The 11,404-nt window shown below is 61.2% G+C and overlaps 4 protein-coding genes and 2 non-coding genes across 9 annotated transcripts; 4 read left to right on the top strand and 2 right to left on the bottom strand.

Annotated features, from left to right (window-relative positions):
* Nucleotides 1–555: 555 nt before the first annotated feature.
* On the bottom strand, nucleotides 556–2,679 carry PROCA1 (protein interacting with cyclin A1). The gene is made up of 4 exons (XM_014876491.2): nucleotides 2,351–2,679; nucleotides 1,394–1,526; nucleotides 1,174–1,308; nucleotides 556–1,095 (listed from the first exon to the last, which is right to left on the bottom strand). Exons 1-4 carry the CDS (start codon nucleotides 2,529–2,531, stop codon nucleotides 597–599), a joined length of 948 nt encoding a protein of 315 aa, XP_014731977.2. The 5' UTR covers nucleotides 2,532–2,679; the 3' UTR covers nucleotides 556–596.
* Nucleotides 2,680–3,275: 596 nt separating this feature from the next.
* Nucleotides 3,276–5,036, top strand: LOC106853404 (uncharacterized). 3 transcript variants are annotated; one of them, XM_014876618.2, is made up of 6 exons: nucleotides 3,276–3,646; nucleotides 3,773–3,922; nucleotides 4,056–4,149; nucleotides 4,234–4,380; nucleotides 4,463–4,558; nucleotides 4,659–5,036. In XM_014876618.2, exons 2-6 carry the CDS (start codon nucleotides 3,800–3,802, stop codon nucleotides 4,784–4,786), a joined length of 588 nt encoding a protein of 195 aa, XP_014732104.2. In that variant the 5' UTR covers nucleotides 3,276–3,646; nucleotides 3,773–3,799; the 3' UTR covers nucleotides 4,787–5,036. The 3 variants fall into 3 exon arrangements, with proteins under 3 accessions (XP_014732104.2, XP_088033077.1, XP_088033078.1); XM_088176951.1 differs by having other exon boundaries at nucleotides 3,773–4,149; XM_088176952.1 differs by having other exon boundaries at nucleotides 3,510–3,646; nucleotides 3,782–4,149.
* On the bottom strand, nucleotides 4,998–8,046 carry RAB34 (RAB34, member RAS oncogene family). Of its 2 annotated transcripts, XM_014876615.2 has the most exons (11): nucleotides 7,968–8,046; nucleotides 7,190–7,294; nucleotides 7,015–7,106; nucleotides 6,593–6,658; nucleotides 6,280–6,381; nucleotides 6,148–6,212; nucleotides 5,979–6,030; nucleotides 5,765–5,846; nucleotides 5,595–5,685; nucleotides 5,400–5,510; nucleotides 4,998–5,317 (listed from the first exon to the last, which is right to left on the bottom strand). In XM_014876615.2, exons 2-11 carry the CDS (start codon nucleotides 7,241–7,243, stop codon nucleotides 5,250–5,252), a joined length of 783 nt encoding a protein of 260 aa, XP_014732101.1. In that variant the 5' UTR covers nucleotides 7,244–7,294; nucleotides 7,968–8,046; the 3' UTR covers nucleotides 4,998–5,249. The 2 variants fall into 2 exon arrangements, with proteins under 2 accessions (XP_014732101.1, XP_088033076.1); XM_088176950.1 differs by having other exon boundaries at nucleotides 5,979–6,212; nucleotides 7,968–8,028.
* Nucleotides 8,047–8,287: 241 nt separating this feature from the next.
* Nucleotides 8,288–10,345, top strand: RPL23A (ribosomal protein L23a). Its single transcript, XM_014876619.2, has 5 exons — nucleotides 8,288–8,444; nucleotides 8,867–9,047; nucleotides 9,275–9,451; nucleotides 9,817–9,886; nucleotides 10,284–10,345. The coding sequence occupies exons 1-5, from the start codon at nucleotides 8,420–8,422 to the stop codon at nucleotides 10,296–10,298; spliced, it is 468 nt and encodes a 155-aa protein (XP_014732105.1). The 5' UTR covers nucleotides 8,288–8,419; the 3' UTR covers nucleotides 10,299–10,345.
* Nucleotides 9,134–9,204, top strand: LOC148221493 (small nucleolar RNA Z17). Its single transcript, XR_015808004.1, has one exon. It is a non-coding gene; the product is annotated as a small nucleolar RNA Z17 (small nucleolar RNA).
* LOC148221492 (small nucleolar RNA SNORD42) lies at nucleotides 9,681–9,746 on the top strand. Its single transcript, XR_015808003.1, has one exon. It is a non-coding gene; the product is annotated as a small nucleolar RNA SNORD42 (small nucleolar RNA).
* Nucleotides 10,346–11,404: the final 1,059 nt, after the last annotated feature.

Here is an 11,404-nt window from a genome sequence, read left to right as displayed (position 1 = left end):
TCCAGCTTTTTCCAAGTCTGGAATCTGGTAGAATCAAGGATCCCCACCCACCAGGAAGGGACACAGGCAGCATTCTCTGCCCCAGCTCTTCCCAGGCAGCATCTGCCTTTGTCCCAGGCCTGGAAAAGCATCTATTGTCCCACTCTAAGGAGCTTTGCAGGCATTTGAGGAGCCTTCAGGGAGGGCCAAGACCCTGTTCCGCCCAAAAGGAAGGGAGAAGGAGTTGATGCTGGTGTGGGAGCACGGGAAAGGCAAGGGGTTAAGAGAATGAGAGAGCTTGGGTGGTGCATTTCAGAGAACTTCCAGAGAAAATTAAATGTCTGGGGAGCTGGAATTTAACCCTCTAGCAGGGGAGCTAAAACGAGCATGTGGCCAAGAGCTGTGTCCCCAGGGCCAGGACAGTGACATGAACTGAGGGGAGCAGTGAGGAACAGCTCAAACCTCTGGATACCCACACAGCTCCAAGTGTTCCCCTCCCACGGGATCAGCCCTGGGATTTCCCCTGGATGCTGCCCCTACTGCCATCCTTTTCCCTCACAGAGACAAAGCCGAGGCTGCTTGAGCAGATGTAAATTTATTTCACAGCCACACAGGGCTCAGAGCTGCAGCTCTCCTGCAGGTTCAGCCTCGGTTTTACTTTTCAGCCTCTTCTTTCTGTTCCTCTCCTTCCTCCTCCTCTTCCCACTGGTGGTGGGGACTGGGGAAGGAGTGGCTGGCGCTGGCTCCCTGCCCAATCCGTCCCGTGCAGGGGCATCGCTCAGGATGGTGTTGGATGCTTCCCCCAAGGATGGCAGCAGGGCCCAGGGATCAGCGGGGGCAGCAGTTGCAGGATGGCTCCGTGCCCCCTTTTCAGAAGAGCCTTTCTTTTTCAGACCTTTCCCCTTATTTTTCTTATCTTTCTTTCTCTTCTTCTCTTTCTTGGCTGCCTTGGGGGTGTGATGATCCACCGGGAGTGCTCCTCCCCCTGTGCTGCCCCACGGGGGGCTCAGGGGGACTCCCCTGGGCCTGGCTGCTCGGTCGATGAGCTCCCCCCCAAATTCATACAGCACCGGCTCTCGGGGCACCGCCACGGCCACCGTGTTGTACGTCTTGCACCTGCCAAAATTGAGGAAGCACCACAGGATGGGACAAGCCCAAGCAGGGAGAAGGTCCCCAGGGCAGGGGGGCACTCACCAGACATAGAGATAGGGCTCCACACACTCCTCCCTGTAGGTGAACTCGAAGCAAGGCACCTGGATGACGTTGAAGAAGGCCTGGCCCACCACCCTCGAGGCCGTGTCGTTCACCCTTTGCAGGCATTCCTTCAACCTGCCCGGGGCAGAGCAGGGCTCAGGGGGCTGGCACCCCGCGGGGGGATGGCAGGGTGGCCCAGGGCAGGTTTGGGGACGCTCACCTGAGGTCGCAGTCGCAGTGGCTGATGGTGTGCCAGCGCAGGTTGCGGTAGCCATAGCGCGCGGTGAAGGGGTGGATGACGTGCTGGCAGTGGTCGTGGTCCCGGCAGCACCGGTCCGTGTCCCGGTGCTCCCCTGCAGGGAAACGTGGGCTACAGGCAGGGCTAGGGGCCCCACATGCAGGGCTAGGGTTGAGCTAGGCTAGGACTGGGATCAGGATTGGATTAGACTGACACACACCTGGAATCATACTGCGATAGGTAAGGATGGATGGGTAGGGGCTGAACTGGATCAGAACTTGAGTGGGGACAAGGCTGGCACTAGGATGGGGACTGGGCTGCACCAATACCACACTGGGAATGAGACTGGTGCTAGACTGGGGTCCTGGAGCTGGACCATGAGCAGGTTTAGGCTGGGATCAAGATAGCAACTGGGAGTGAACCAGTATTGGGAAGGGGACAGGAATGGGACAGGAATGTCAGCAGGATGGACCACAGAATAGGGTAGAGACAGAGGACGGATCAAGAGTGGACCAGAGAGCACCAGAAAGGATTGTGATAAGGACTAGGCAGAGATGAACTGGGATTGGACTGATGCTTGGGTGAGGACTGAACCGAGACAGACAGGGATTGGACTAGCATGGGAACAGAGGCTGAAGGAGACCAGAACTGGGATGGGACTGGATTAGGATTGGTGGAGACTGACCCAGCACTGAGTCAGTCTGGACTGGGCTGGGATGGAGCAGCACTGGGTTGGGGATGGGATGGGATGGGATGGGATGGGATGGGATGGGATGGGATGGGATGGGATGGGATGGGATGGGATGGGATGGGATGGGATGGGATGAAGGGATTTGTGGAACGGAATTGGAAGAGATGGAAGGGAGCGGGATGGGATGAGAAGGGGTGGGATCAGATGGGATGGGAAGATACATGTGGCAGCATCCCTGCCGCCCTTACCCAGCTGCTCGTAGCTGTCCGCGTTGCTGCCCGCACCACACCACAGCGTCCCGGGGTAGGTGAGCCCGCGGCGGGCGCGGGGCCGTCCCGGCGGGGCCGCTCCGGGGACGGGTGGCAGCAGGAACAGGAGGAAGAAGATGAGGAGGAGGAGGAGGCGGCAGAGCAGCCCCGGGGCGCACATGGCACCGCGCCGCTCGCCGCCGTGGGGCCGCCTTATAGAGTGGCGCAGCCCGCCCACGCGGGGCGGCCCGGCACGGCTTGGCACGGCCCGGCACCGTGCGGAGGGTCCCGCAGAGCCGGGGTGCTGCAGCCGCTCCCGCCGCCGCGGCACGTCCCGAGCCGGCAGCCCGCGGGGAAGGGGTCACCCCTCCCGGTGGGACCGGCCCCGTTGCTGTGGCAGCCGGTGGGGTGATGTGCCGGGGCCGGTAACGAGCCGGCCCCAAACCCCCGCCCCGTGACGCACCGGCCCCCGCACAGCCCCCGGCCCCGGAGCGGCCCCCGACAGGAGAACGATGCTCCCTGCATCCCCGTGTCCCATCCTATGGATGCTCTGAGCAGCCCTGGATCCCAGCCCACAGATGCTCCCTGCATCCCCGTGTCCCTTCCCGTGGATGCTCCCCACATCTGCACATCCCACCCCATGAATGCCTGCTGCATCCCCGTGTCCCATCCCATGGACGTTCCCTGCATCCCATCCTGCAGATGTGCCTTTTACAGGACAGCCCAGAGCCCTGCGCCCAGCCGGGCTGGCAGCCCACAGCGGCATTCCCAGAGCGCTGCCAGGGCTGTCCCTCCTGGCCAGCTCCTGTCCTTGGAGTCCATTGACAGTCAGGACACAGCCCTGGCTCAGTGGGATGTTGTGGGAGCCAGCACTCAGCAGGGCAGGACGCTGCCTGGACACCCTAACGGGGACGTGCGTGGTCTCAAAAAGTTCCTGAGCTGCCCAAGACCACCCAAAACTACACGACATCCCCCTGAGCATCACTCTGGCTCGCTGACCCTTGCACCACAGGGTGCCACCCACACTGCCACAGGCAGCTGGTGCTGGGGACACCCTTGTGGGGTGCAAACACCACAGCCCCGCCGCTCCCCACCACAGCACTGCCTGGCTGGGACAGCAGAGCTAGTGGGGGACATCACTGGCCCATGGGAAGGGTTCCTGCCTGGCGCTGTCTCAGTGTCCAGCTGGCCAAGGGCGCTGGCCCAGTGCCACAGGGGCTGCCTCTGCTCAGCTGTCGCTGTCTGTGACGCTCCCGTGACGGTCCTGCTCGGCTCAGCCCTGCCACCAGCACCCAGGTATGGAGCTGGAACGGGAACCCTGGGCCCTGGGGTGCCACGTGTGGGTGTGGGTGGGGGGCACCAGGCCATGGGGAGCCCTGGGGAGGCTGGAGGGGGGGAAGTCTCACCCCCCTTCATGCTCAGTGCTTGCAGTGCCTGCAGTCCTCACGCATGGACCTGTGCCACGTCCCTGCTGCCCGGGAGAAGGGCTGGTACCTGGCACTGATGGCCCCCAACGTCAAGGGTCCCAACTATGCCTGGCTGGACCCCTCCCGGCTCTACTGCCACCCGCAAGTACCCAGTGTCTGGGGTGGATGGCACCCAGGGGGTGATAGGGTGGGCTGCATCTCCACAGGGCTGCTGGGGCACCCAGCTGTGGGTGCCCATGATGGGCTGCGGGCACCCAGCACCTCCCCTCTCCCCACAGGGCTTGCAGGACTGCGTGGCCGACCTGCTGCAGCCCTTCCAGGGAGATGCCATTGACATGGTGGCCGGCATTGACGCCATGGGCTTCATCCTGGGTGAGGGGGACACAGGTCACAGGTGAGTGCAGGGTCTCTGTCCCTTGTCCCCGGGGGTCCTGACAGTGCTGTGCCCACCTCCAGGCGCAGCAGCCGCGGCCACCCTGCAGAAAGGCTTCCTGGCCATCCGCAAAGCCGGGCACCTCTGTGTGCAGACAGTGGCACAGCCCTACAGCGACTACTCGGGCCGGGAGAAGGTGATGGAGGTTCGCACCGATGCCATCTCACCAGGTGAGCCAGTGGGGAGCTCCCCTTTTGATGGGGCTGACAGTGTGGGCACGGGGCACCCATCCACAGCCTCTCCCCGCTCCAGGTCTGCGCATCCTTCTCGTGGACCAGTGGGTTGAAACTGGGGGCACCATGAGAGCGGCCATCGAGCTGGTGGAGCGGCTGGGGGGGGTCGTGGCAGGTAGGAGAGGGCACCCCAGGGTGCACCCATGGGTGCAGTGGGACCACCATTCCCATAGGCTGTGGTGGCCAGTGCTGAGCCCCACTGTGTGTCCCCACAGGTGTCGCTGCCATCTGCATGGAGAACAGCGAGGGAGGGAAGTGGATCCAGGAGCGCTACAAGTGCTCCCACTGTGTCCCTCCCCGCCTGCAGCCCCACTTTGACCAGCACCACTTGGGCTGGGACTGACGTGGGACTGGCACCTCGTGTGTCCCCTGCAGCCCCCCTCGAGGGACACAGGGCTGCTGGCTCTGCAGGACAGGGATGCTCCTCGGTGGAAGAAGGAACTCTTCCTCAGAGGCAGCCAGGCATCCTCCTGCTTGCCCATGAGCCTGGGGGCTGCACCCAGGAATAGGGAGACCCACAACCAGCCCCAGCCCTCTGCCGCCAGCCCCACACCTTTCTTACAAAGCATAAAAAAGGTTTTATTAAGACAAAAGGGAGCCTGAGGGCATATCCCTCTGTGAGCAGTACCTGGGTTTGCATAGCTACAGGAGCCACACGGGTGCTCCTGCCCGCCCCAGCCAGGGATGCCCAGACAGGCGAGGGGCCAGGGGGGGCTGGGGGTGGCAGGGACGGCTCCTCGGGGCCGGCCGGGGTCGCCCCTCTTTGGTCCAGAGGTGTGAGCACGGAGGGGGCTGGGGCTGTCCCCTCACTGGCAGCACTTGGGTTTCTTGCGGGGCGTCGACAGGTACAGGTCGCTCTCCTTGCTGCTGATCCCTGAGGGACAGAGGAAGGAGGGTTGGTGGGTGGTGGGGGGGACAAGGGGGACACCCACGTGGGGCTGGCCAGGGCTACTCACGCACGGTGTCGCCGATCCTGCGCGTGTTGTTGCCGCGCTCCAGCTCGGCCAGCACGCTGCTCTCAAAGGTCAGGGCTGCCACTCGGAAGAAGAAATCTCTCACGTTCTCACCTGCCCCACGGGAAGAGACCTCCTGAGTGTCCCCTGACCTGGCTGACGCTGGAGTCTGCATCTCCCCAGCCAGCTGGGACTCACCAGTGAGTGAGGACACAGCCCAGTACTCTGCCTGCATCTCCTGGGCCACTTTGAGAGCATCCTTCTCCATCAGGCTGTACTGTGCTGGTGTCTGCCAACCAAGCCAGCTATGGGTGGGTGACAGGGACAGCCAGGGCACAGTTTGCCCACAGGGAGGGGGACACACTCACGCTCAGATCCTTCTTGGAGCCCACCAAGAAGAGGATCACGTTGGACGGGTCATTCTCCTTTAGGGCATCAGCCAGCCACTGCCTGTGCGAGCCACTGTCACTAGCTGCTGGCTGAGCACTGCCATCGTGCTCACACACCACAGCAGCCTCAGCCCCTCTCTGTCCAGCCCTCACATTCATCCCTGGCCCCACTCCTGTGCCATGTGTCACCCACCGTGTGTGCTCCAGGGACCCCACGTCGTTGACATCGAAGACAATCACGATGGCTGGGGGAGGAAGGACGGTGAGATGGGCACAAGGACAGTGGGATCTGGGACACAGGGGCAGGGCAGTGGGATCTGGGACACAGGGGCAGGGCAGCTGGGATGCAGTGGGGAGCTCACCCTGTGCTCCCCGGTAGTAGGTGGAGGCAATGCACTTGAAACGCTCCTGGCCAGCCGTGTCCCACCTGGGGGGGTGTGGGAGGTGAGGGGGGGTTGCAGGGGTGTGTGGGGAGGGGGCTGGCACCTACTCACAGCTGCAAGCTGAAGGGCACCCCCAGCACCTCAAACCGCTCCATCTCGAAATCCACCCCGATGGTCGCCTTGTAGTTCTTATCAAAAGTGTCCTTGCAGAACCTGTGGGGGAGATGAGGGGGGTATCAACATCCCCTGACCCCCTCAGCCCAACCCCCTGGGGGCTCAGTGCCTCCCCTCACCTCCCGGGAGTGCCCAGCACCAGAGTCTGGCTGGAGCCGGGCTCAGCCCAAGGTGATGTTGCCCTATGGGGGAGAGGGGTCACTCCCCCCACTCGCCATCCCCCTCCAAGCCTCTCCGGGGGTCCCGTTACCGGTTGATCAAGCAGGTCTTCCCCACCGAGAGATCTCCCACCACGATAATCTTGGAGATCTTGAACCTGCAGCGAGGAGGGGGACGCGCAGCTCAGCAGGGTGGGGGGCACCCCCCGGCTGACCCCGGGGGCAGAGGGGCTCGTGGGGTGGGCGGGCATCACCCCACGGCCCCTCGTGTCCGCAGCGCTCCGCATCCCGGCCCTGCTCATCCCGGACCCCCCGTGTCTGCTCCCGCCCCGTGCTCCCCCCGTGTCCCCCCCGCTCCGCATTCCAGTGTCGTGACGCAGGGCTCGGCACCGGGCAGCGCCGGCAGCCACGCGGCGCCCACGCCGGGGACCCCCACCCGCGGCTGGCGGGACCGCGGGCCCCTTGTCACCCCCCCAATGCCAACAGTGGGGACCCCAAAGCTCGCAGCACTGACCCCACAGTGCCCGTCCGCTCCTCCTGGCAGGCGCTGGCCACTGTGGGGTGGAAGGCGGGGCGGGTGTGCAGGGCGGCCTCCTTCCGAAAACACTGTGAGGGGGACAAAGAGGGACAGCGGGGTGACCACGGGGCTCGGGGAGGTCACCCCCGGGCTGGTGTGTCCCCCTGCTCACCGGGGGCAGGTCGGCGATGACCCTGTCCCTGCGGACCGGAGCCAGCACGTTCATGGTCCGTGGGTGGCCGGGGGAGCAGGGATGGGATGAGGGTCACCGCGAGGTCTGGGGACAGAAAGAGCAAGGAGTGGCGATGTCCCCATGTCACAGTTGTCCCCGTGAACAGCATTCTGAAATATGGTTGTCCCCGCGTCCCCAGGTGGGGCTGTCCCGTTATCCCAACAGTCTCCACTTTCTCAGGACAGGGTTGTCCCTGTGTTCTGATTCCCCACGTCACCAAGGATGGCTGTCCCCACATCCCCGCCACCTCGAGTCCCCTGGCTGCGGCTGTCCCCACACTCTGGGACACAGTTGTCGCCGTGTCCCAGCCATCCCCACATCCCGAGTGTGCCATCCCCAGGGTATCACCGTCCCCCTGCCCTCAGGTGTGGCTGTCCCACATCCCGGGATAGAACTGTCCCCGTGTGTCACCGCCCTCACATTCCAACACACCCAGGTACCACTGTCCCCATGTTCCATCCATCCCCGTGTCCCAGCTGTCCCCACAGCCATCCCAGGCTATCGCTGTACCCGCGTCCCGCAATGTATCTGTCCCCAAGTCCCACCCATCCCCATCTCCGTGTCCCACCGGTCCCCGCTCGTCACCCCCCGTCCCGTGTCCGCCGTGCACGGACCCCGCCGTCCCCTCGCCTCATCCCAGTCCAAGATCAAGCTCTCCCCGCCTCGTCCCTGTCCCCACAGCGGGGAAATGAAACGGGGTGTCCCCGTTAACACGAACCTCCCAGCGCCGGTAGCGGTGCTCGGTGCTTCACGCCCAGTCCCGGAGTAACCGGCGTCCTGGCCCCTCCCACGCCCCCGTTCGGGGGCGTGGGAGGGGCCAGGACGCCGGTTACTCCGGGACTGGGCCATTGCGCTGCTACCACCGCAACGGGACGCCGCTAATCCCTCGCCACCCCGGGGCTCACCCCGGTCCCGCACCGCCACGACGGCGGGGAGGGACAGCAGCGTACCAGACTACAACTCCCAAGAGGCCCTACGGCGCGCGGGGCACCACTGCGCGTGCGCGGGAGAGTCCGTTAACGAGTACTACCACTACCGGCATGCCTCGAAAATGTCGTGAGAGTTGGGGCGGCGGGGTAATGGAGTTTCCGTCTTGCTCCCGCGAGATTTGGGGGTATAAGCCCGTGCAGCGCGGCGTGGGAGACCCCTTTCGGCTTCCGCCTGGCCAAGATGGCGCCCAAGGCGAAGAAGGAGGGTGAGGGCGCGGGGCGCTGTTTTCGTGTTCGGGGCGCGGGGCGGCGCGTGGGACCCCGCGGGGTGCTGGTGTATGTGGGGGGATCGGACTGAGCGAAGCGGAGAGTGACGCAGGGTTCCAGCGCTGTGTTGGGCGCGGACACGTGGAGGTGGCGGGACAGGCCTGCCGGGTTCTCTGAGGGAGGTGGGGGATATTCCCATCTCGATGCTGGGACTCGTGCGTGGGGAGGGAATAAGTGCCTTTCCCCCGACGGAAACGGGCAGGGAGACTTTTAACACGGTTTTAGGGCTCTTCTTGGTTGGATGAGGGAGGGCGGGCCGCTGGGTGAGCTCCTGCTCATTCACCAGGGGAAGCCATTCCGGGCTGGGCAGCACATCCCGACCCTTTAGATCCTTGTGGTGCTGACTGAGCTCTCCTCATAGCTGTGCCTCCGAAGACAGAGGCTAAGGCAAAGGCGCTGAAGGCCAAGAAGGCCGTCCTGAAGGGGGTCCACAGTCACAAGAAGAAGAAGATCCGCACGTCGCCCACCTTCCGCAGGCCTAAGACCCTGCGGCTGCGGAGGCAGCCCAAATACCCCCGGAAGAGCGCCCCACGGAGAAACAAGTGCGTGTGGGGCTGTGCCCTGCCGGGGAGTCTGGGGGGTGGGAGCAGCCCCGTGAATGGGCTGGTGTGGGGTCCTGGTGGTTTGGGATGCAGGTGATGATTTTAAGCGACCAAAGCCTGAGAGTTTGTGATTACAACCTTAGGTGACTGATGCACCCCAGACAAAGCCCCTGAAATGCAGGGAAGCACCTGCCAGCCCTCTGTTAATCATAGGACCTCTCTTGCAGGCTGGACCATTATGCTATTATCAAGTTCCCTCTGACTACAGAATCAGCGATGAAGAAGATTGAGGATAACAACACTCTGGTTTTCATCGTGGATGTCAAGGCAAACAAGCACCAGATCAAACAGGCTGTCAAGAAGCTGTACGATATCGATGTGGCCAAGGTCAACACGTTGATTAGGTGAGAAAGGGGAGGAGAACAGGTCCCTGATGGGTGTGAGGTGCTTCATTTTAGCAGAAAATGGAACACGTGTGAGATTCAGCAGATGTGGGATAAAGTTCTGTAGCTAAGTGCAGCTTTTGACTGAGCACATCTTGGTGAAGTAGGAAATGTTGGCAGACCAGAGGGTTGGTTTCTTCAGGGGGCTCTTTGCCTCTTCAAGGAGCGCTTCTGACACCGAGGGAGTCCTGTGCAAATGATGTAAACTTTGATTTCACTGAGTAATGTGATGTTTCCAAAGGAACCACTGATGCACATGGGAATTGCAGGAATGTGGAGCAGCGGGGAGGAGTTTCTCTGTTCTGATACCTTCTGTTCTTCTCTAGGCCTGATGGAGAGAAGAAGGCTTATGTCCGACTGGCTCCAGATTATGATGCACTGGATGTGGCCAACAAGGTGAGAGGTCTTTGAAACTTGGAAGCTTTTTTTGCAACTTGTCTCATGTCTCCTCCACTGATTGTTCTTCCTGAGTTTCTTCATGAAGTACTTGTGCTTCAAGTACGGTGGCACTTCTGTTGCCTTGTAGCCAGACAGGATCTGAGTCTTGTGGAGCCATGTTCTCAGTCAGTTCAGTCCTCACCGTGGTTGAGGTAGGCAGGAGGCAGAGGTGGTACATACAAAGTAGAGTAGGGGAACGTACAGCACAAAGTGGATGTGTAAAGCTCTTGGGCAGGTCTGGGAGGAAGAAACCTTAGAGGACAGCAATCCTGGGGAGGTGCAGTGATGTCAGTGGTGGAGGCTCTGCCTTTCTGCCAGCATAACATCTGTTTTAACATCCTTTACTTCTTTCCAGATTGGAATCATCTAAACTGCATCTGCCGAGGACTGTACAGACAAATAAACGTTGTGACACCACTGAGAGCTCTTGTGGTTTGTGACAGCACAGTCTGTGTGAAACAGAGCACCCAGCAAACTTCTGGGCCTTCATTTCGTTAAAAGGTTTCCTTCTTCCCTTTCCACCTTCCTGGCAGTGGGTGGGCAGAGCTGACTGCTCCACGAGGGGGTCACGTAGGAGCAGTGCCACACTACTCAGACGGTGTCTGGGATTTCTGAACGTGAGGTGACACCTAAATCTCAAATACATTTATCCCCAGACCTCTCGTGTCTTGCATTTTCTTGTACAGTGTAATTAGGATGTGTTTGTGATCAGTGTTTTGGGTGTCCTATGTCACTTCCTTGTGGAGCAGACCACGGGTGGCCACAACAAAAACGTGTCAATGGCTCTGATGTGACACAAGTGACCTGTCACACCACTTCCCCAGTGTATCAGCTCTGCTTATGCTGCAGGTTCGCTTGGAACCCTCCTGCTTAATCCAGCAGCAGAGGCTTTGTGGGTTTTTCTGGCAAAATCTCTGCTCCATGTGCTTGCAGTGTGTGAGTTTCCTGGTTGCTGTTCCTCTCAGGGTTCACTGTCCTTAGGGCTGTTTCCAAATGCTGTGGTTGCTGCCTTTGCAATGTTTGGCTTTAAGTCTGTAGATGAAACCAGCTTTTAGAGTGTTTGGAATCAGGAAAACTTGGAGCACTGGGTGAGCAGGGAATGGGGGAATTACAGAAAAGTCTTCAGGGTACTTGAGCTTAAGTACATACTTAGACTTGACTTGAGAAAGATGATGAAAGCTGTGAGCAAATATTGATTGGGTAATTGGGCTCTTGAATGGTGGGACACCGAGTTCCTTCAGCCTCTTATGGAGGGTGGCAGATTCCCAGGACAGTGGTGGATGGAAAGCAGGAGCTACTCTGAGGATTCAGGTGGAGATTCGTGCTGGGTTGTGTGGCCCTGGCTTGACACCCCTCACTTGGGCTTGGGGAAGGTGGGCAGGAGGTGCTCCTTGCCTGCTGTAAGGGATGAAAAGCTGCTTGGAGGGAGGAGTGCTTCCCTGTGTGCTTCCCTGGCACCACCAACCCAGCCTCTTC

This window comes from Sturnus vulgaris, chromosome 21 (assembly GCF_052056855.1).
Source record: "Sturnus vulgaris isolate bStuVul1 chromosome 21, bStuVul1.hap1, whole genome shotgun sequence".
Classification (NCBI taxonomy): domain Eukaryota; kingdom Metazoa; phylum Chordata; class Aves; order Passeriformes; family Sturnidae; genus Sturnus; species Sturnus vulgaris.
Note: the sequence above shows the minus strand (reverse complement) of the source record. Positions and strands in the feature narration are given on the sequence as shown.

Bases quoted from the DNA above. Each gene is read 5' to 3' on its own strand.
- PROCA1 (XM_014876491.2), bottom strand. From the start codon at position 2,531: ATGTGCGCCCCGGGGCTGCTCTGCCGCCTCCTCCTCCTCCTCATCTTC. The intron at 1,527-2,350 runs GTAAGGGCGGCA...GTTTCCCTGCAG, and splicing joins GGACAGCTACGAGCAGCTGG to GGGAGCACCGGGACACGGAC. The intron at 1,309-1,393 runs GTGAGCGTCCCC...TGCCCCGGGCAG, and splicing joins CACTGCGACTGCGACCTCAG to GTTGAAGGAATGCCTGCAAA.
- LOC106853404 (XM_088176951.1), top strand. From the start codon at position 3,882: ATGCCTGGCTGGACCCCTCCCGGCTCTACTGCCACCCGCAAGTACCCA. The intron at 4,150-4,233 runs GTGAGGGGGACA...GCCCACCTCCAG, and splicing joins CGCCATGGGCTTCATCCTGG to GCGCAGCAGCCGCGGCCACC. The intron at 4,559-4,658 runs GTAGGAGAGGGC...GTGTCCCCACAG, and splicing joins GCTGGGGGGGGTCGTGGCAG to GTGTCGCTGCCATCTGCATG.
- RAB34 (XM_088176950.1), bottom strand. From the start codon at position 7,243: ATGAACGTGCTGGCTCCGGTCCGCAGGGACAGGGTCATCGCCGACCTG. The intron at 5,847-5,978 runs GTGGGTGACACA...TGGCTCGCACAG, and splicing joins GGGTCCCTGGAGCACACACG to GCAGTGGCTGGCTGATGCCC. The intron at 5,511-5,594 runs GTGAGTCCCAGC...CCCGTGGGGCAG, and splicing joins GGCTGTGTCCTCACTCACTG to GTGAGAACGTGAGAGATTTC.
- RPL23A (XM_014876619.2), top strand. From the start codon at position 8,420: ATGGCGCCCAAGGCGAAGAAGGAGG. The intron at 8,445-8,866 runs GTGAGGGCGCGG...CTCTCCTCATAG, and splicing joins GCCCAAGGCGAAGAAGGAGG to CTGTGCCTCCGAAGACAGAG. The intron at 9,048-9,274 runs GTGCGTGTGGGG...CCTCTCTTGCAG, and splicing joins AGCGCCCCACGGAGAAACAA to GCTGGACCATTATGCTATTA.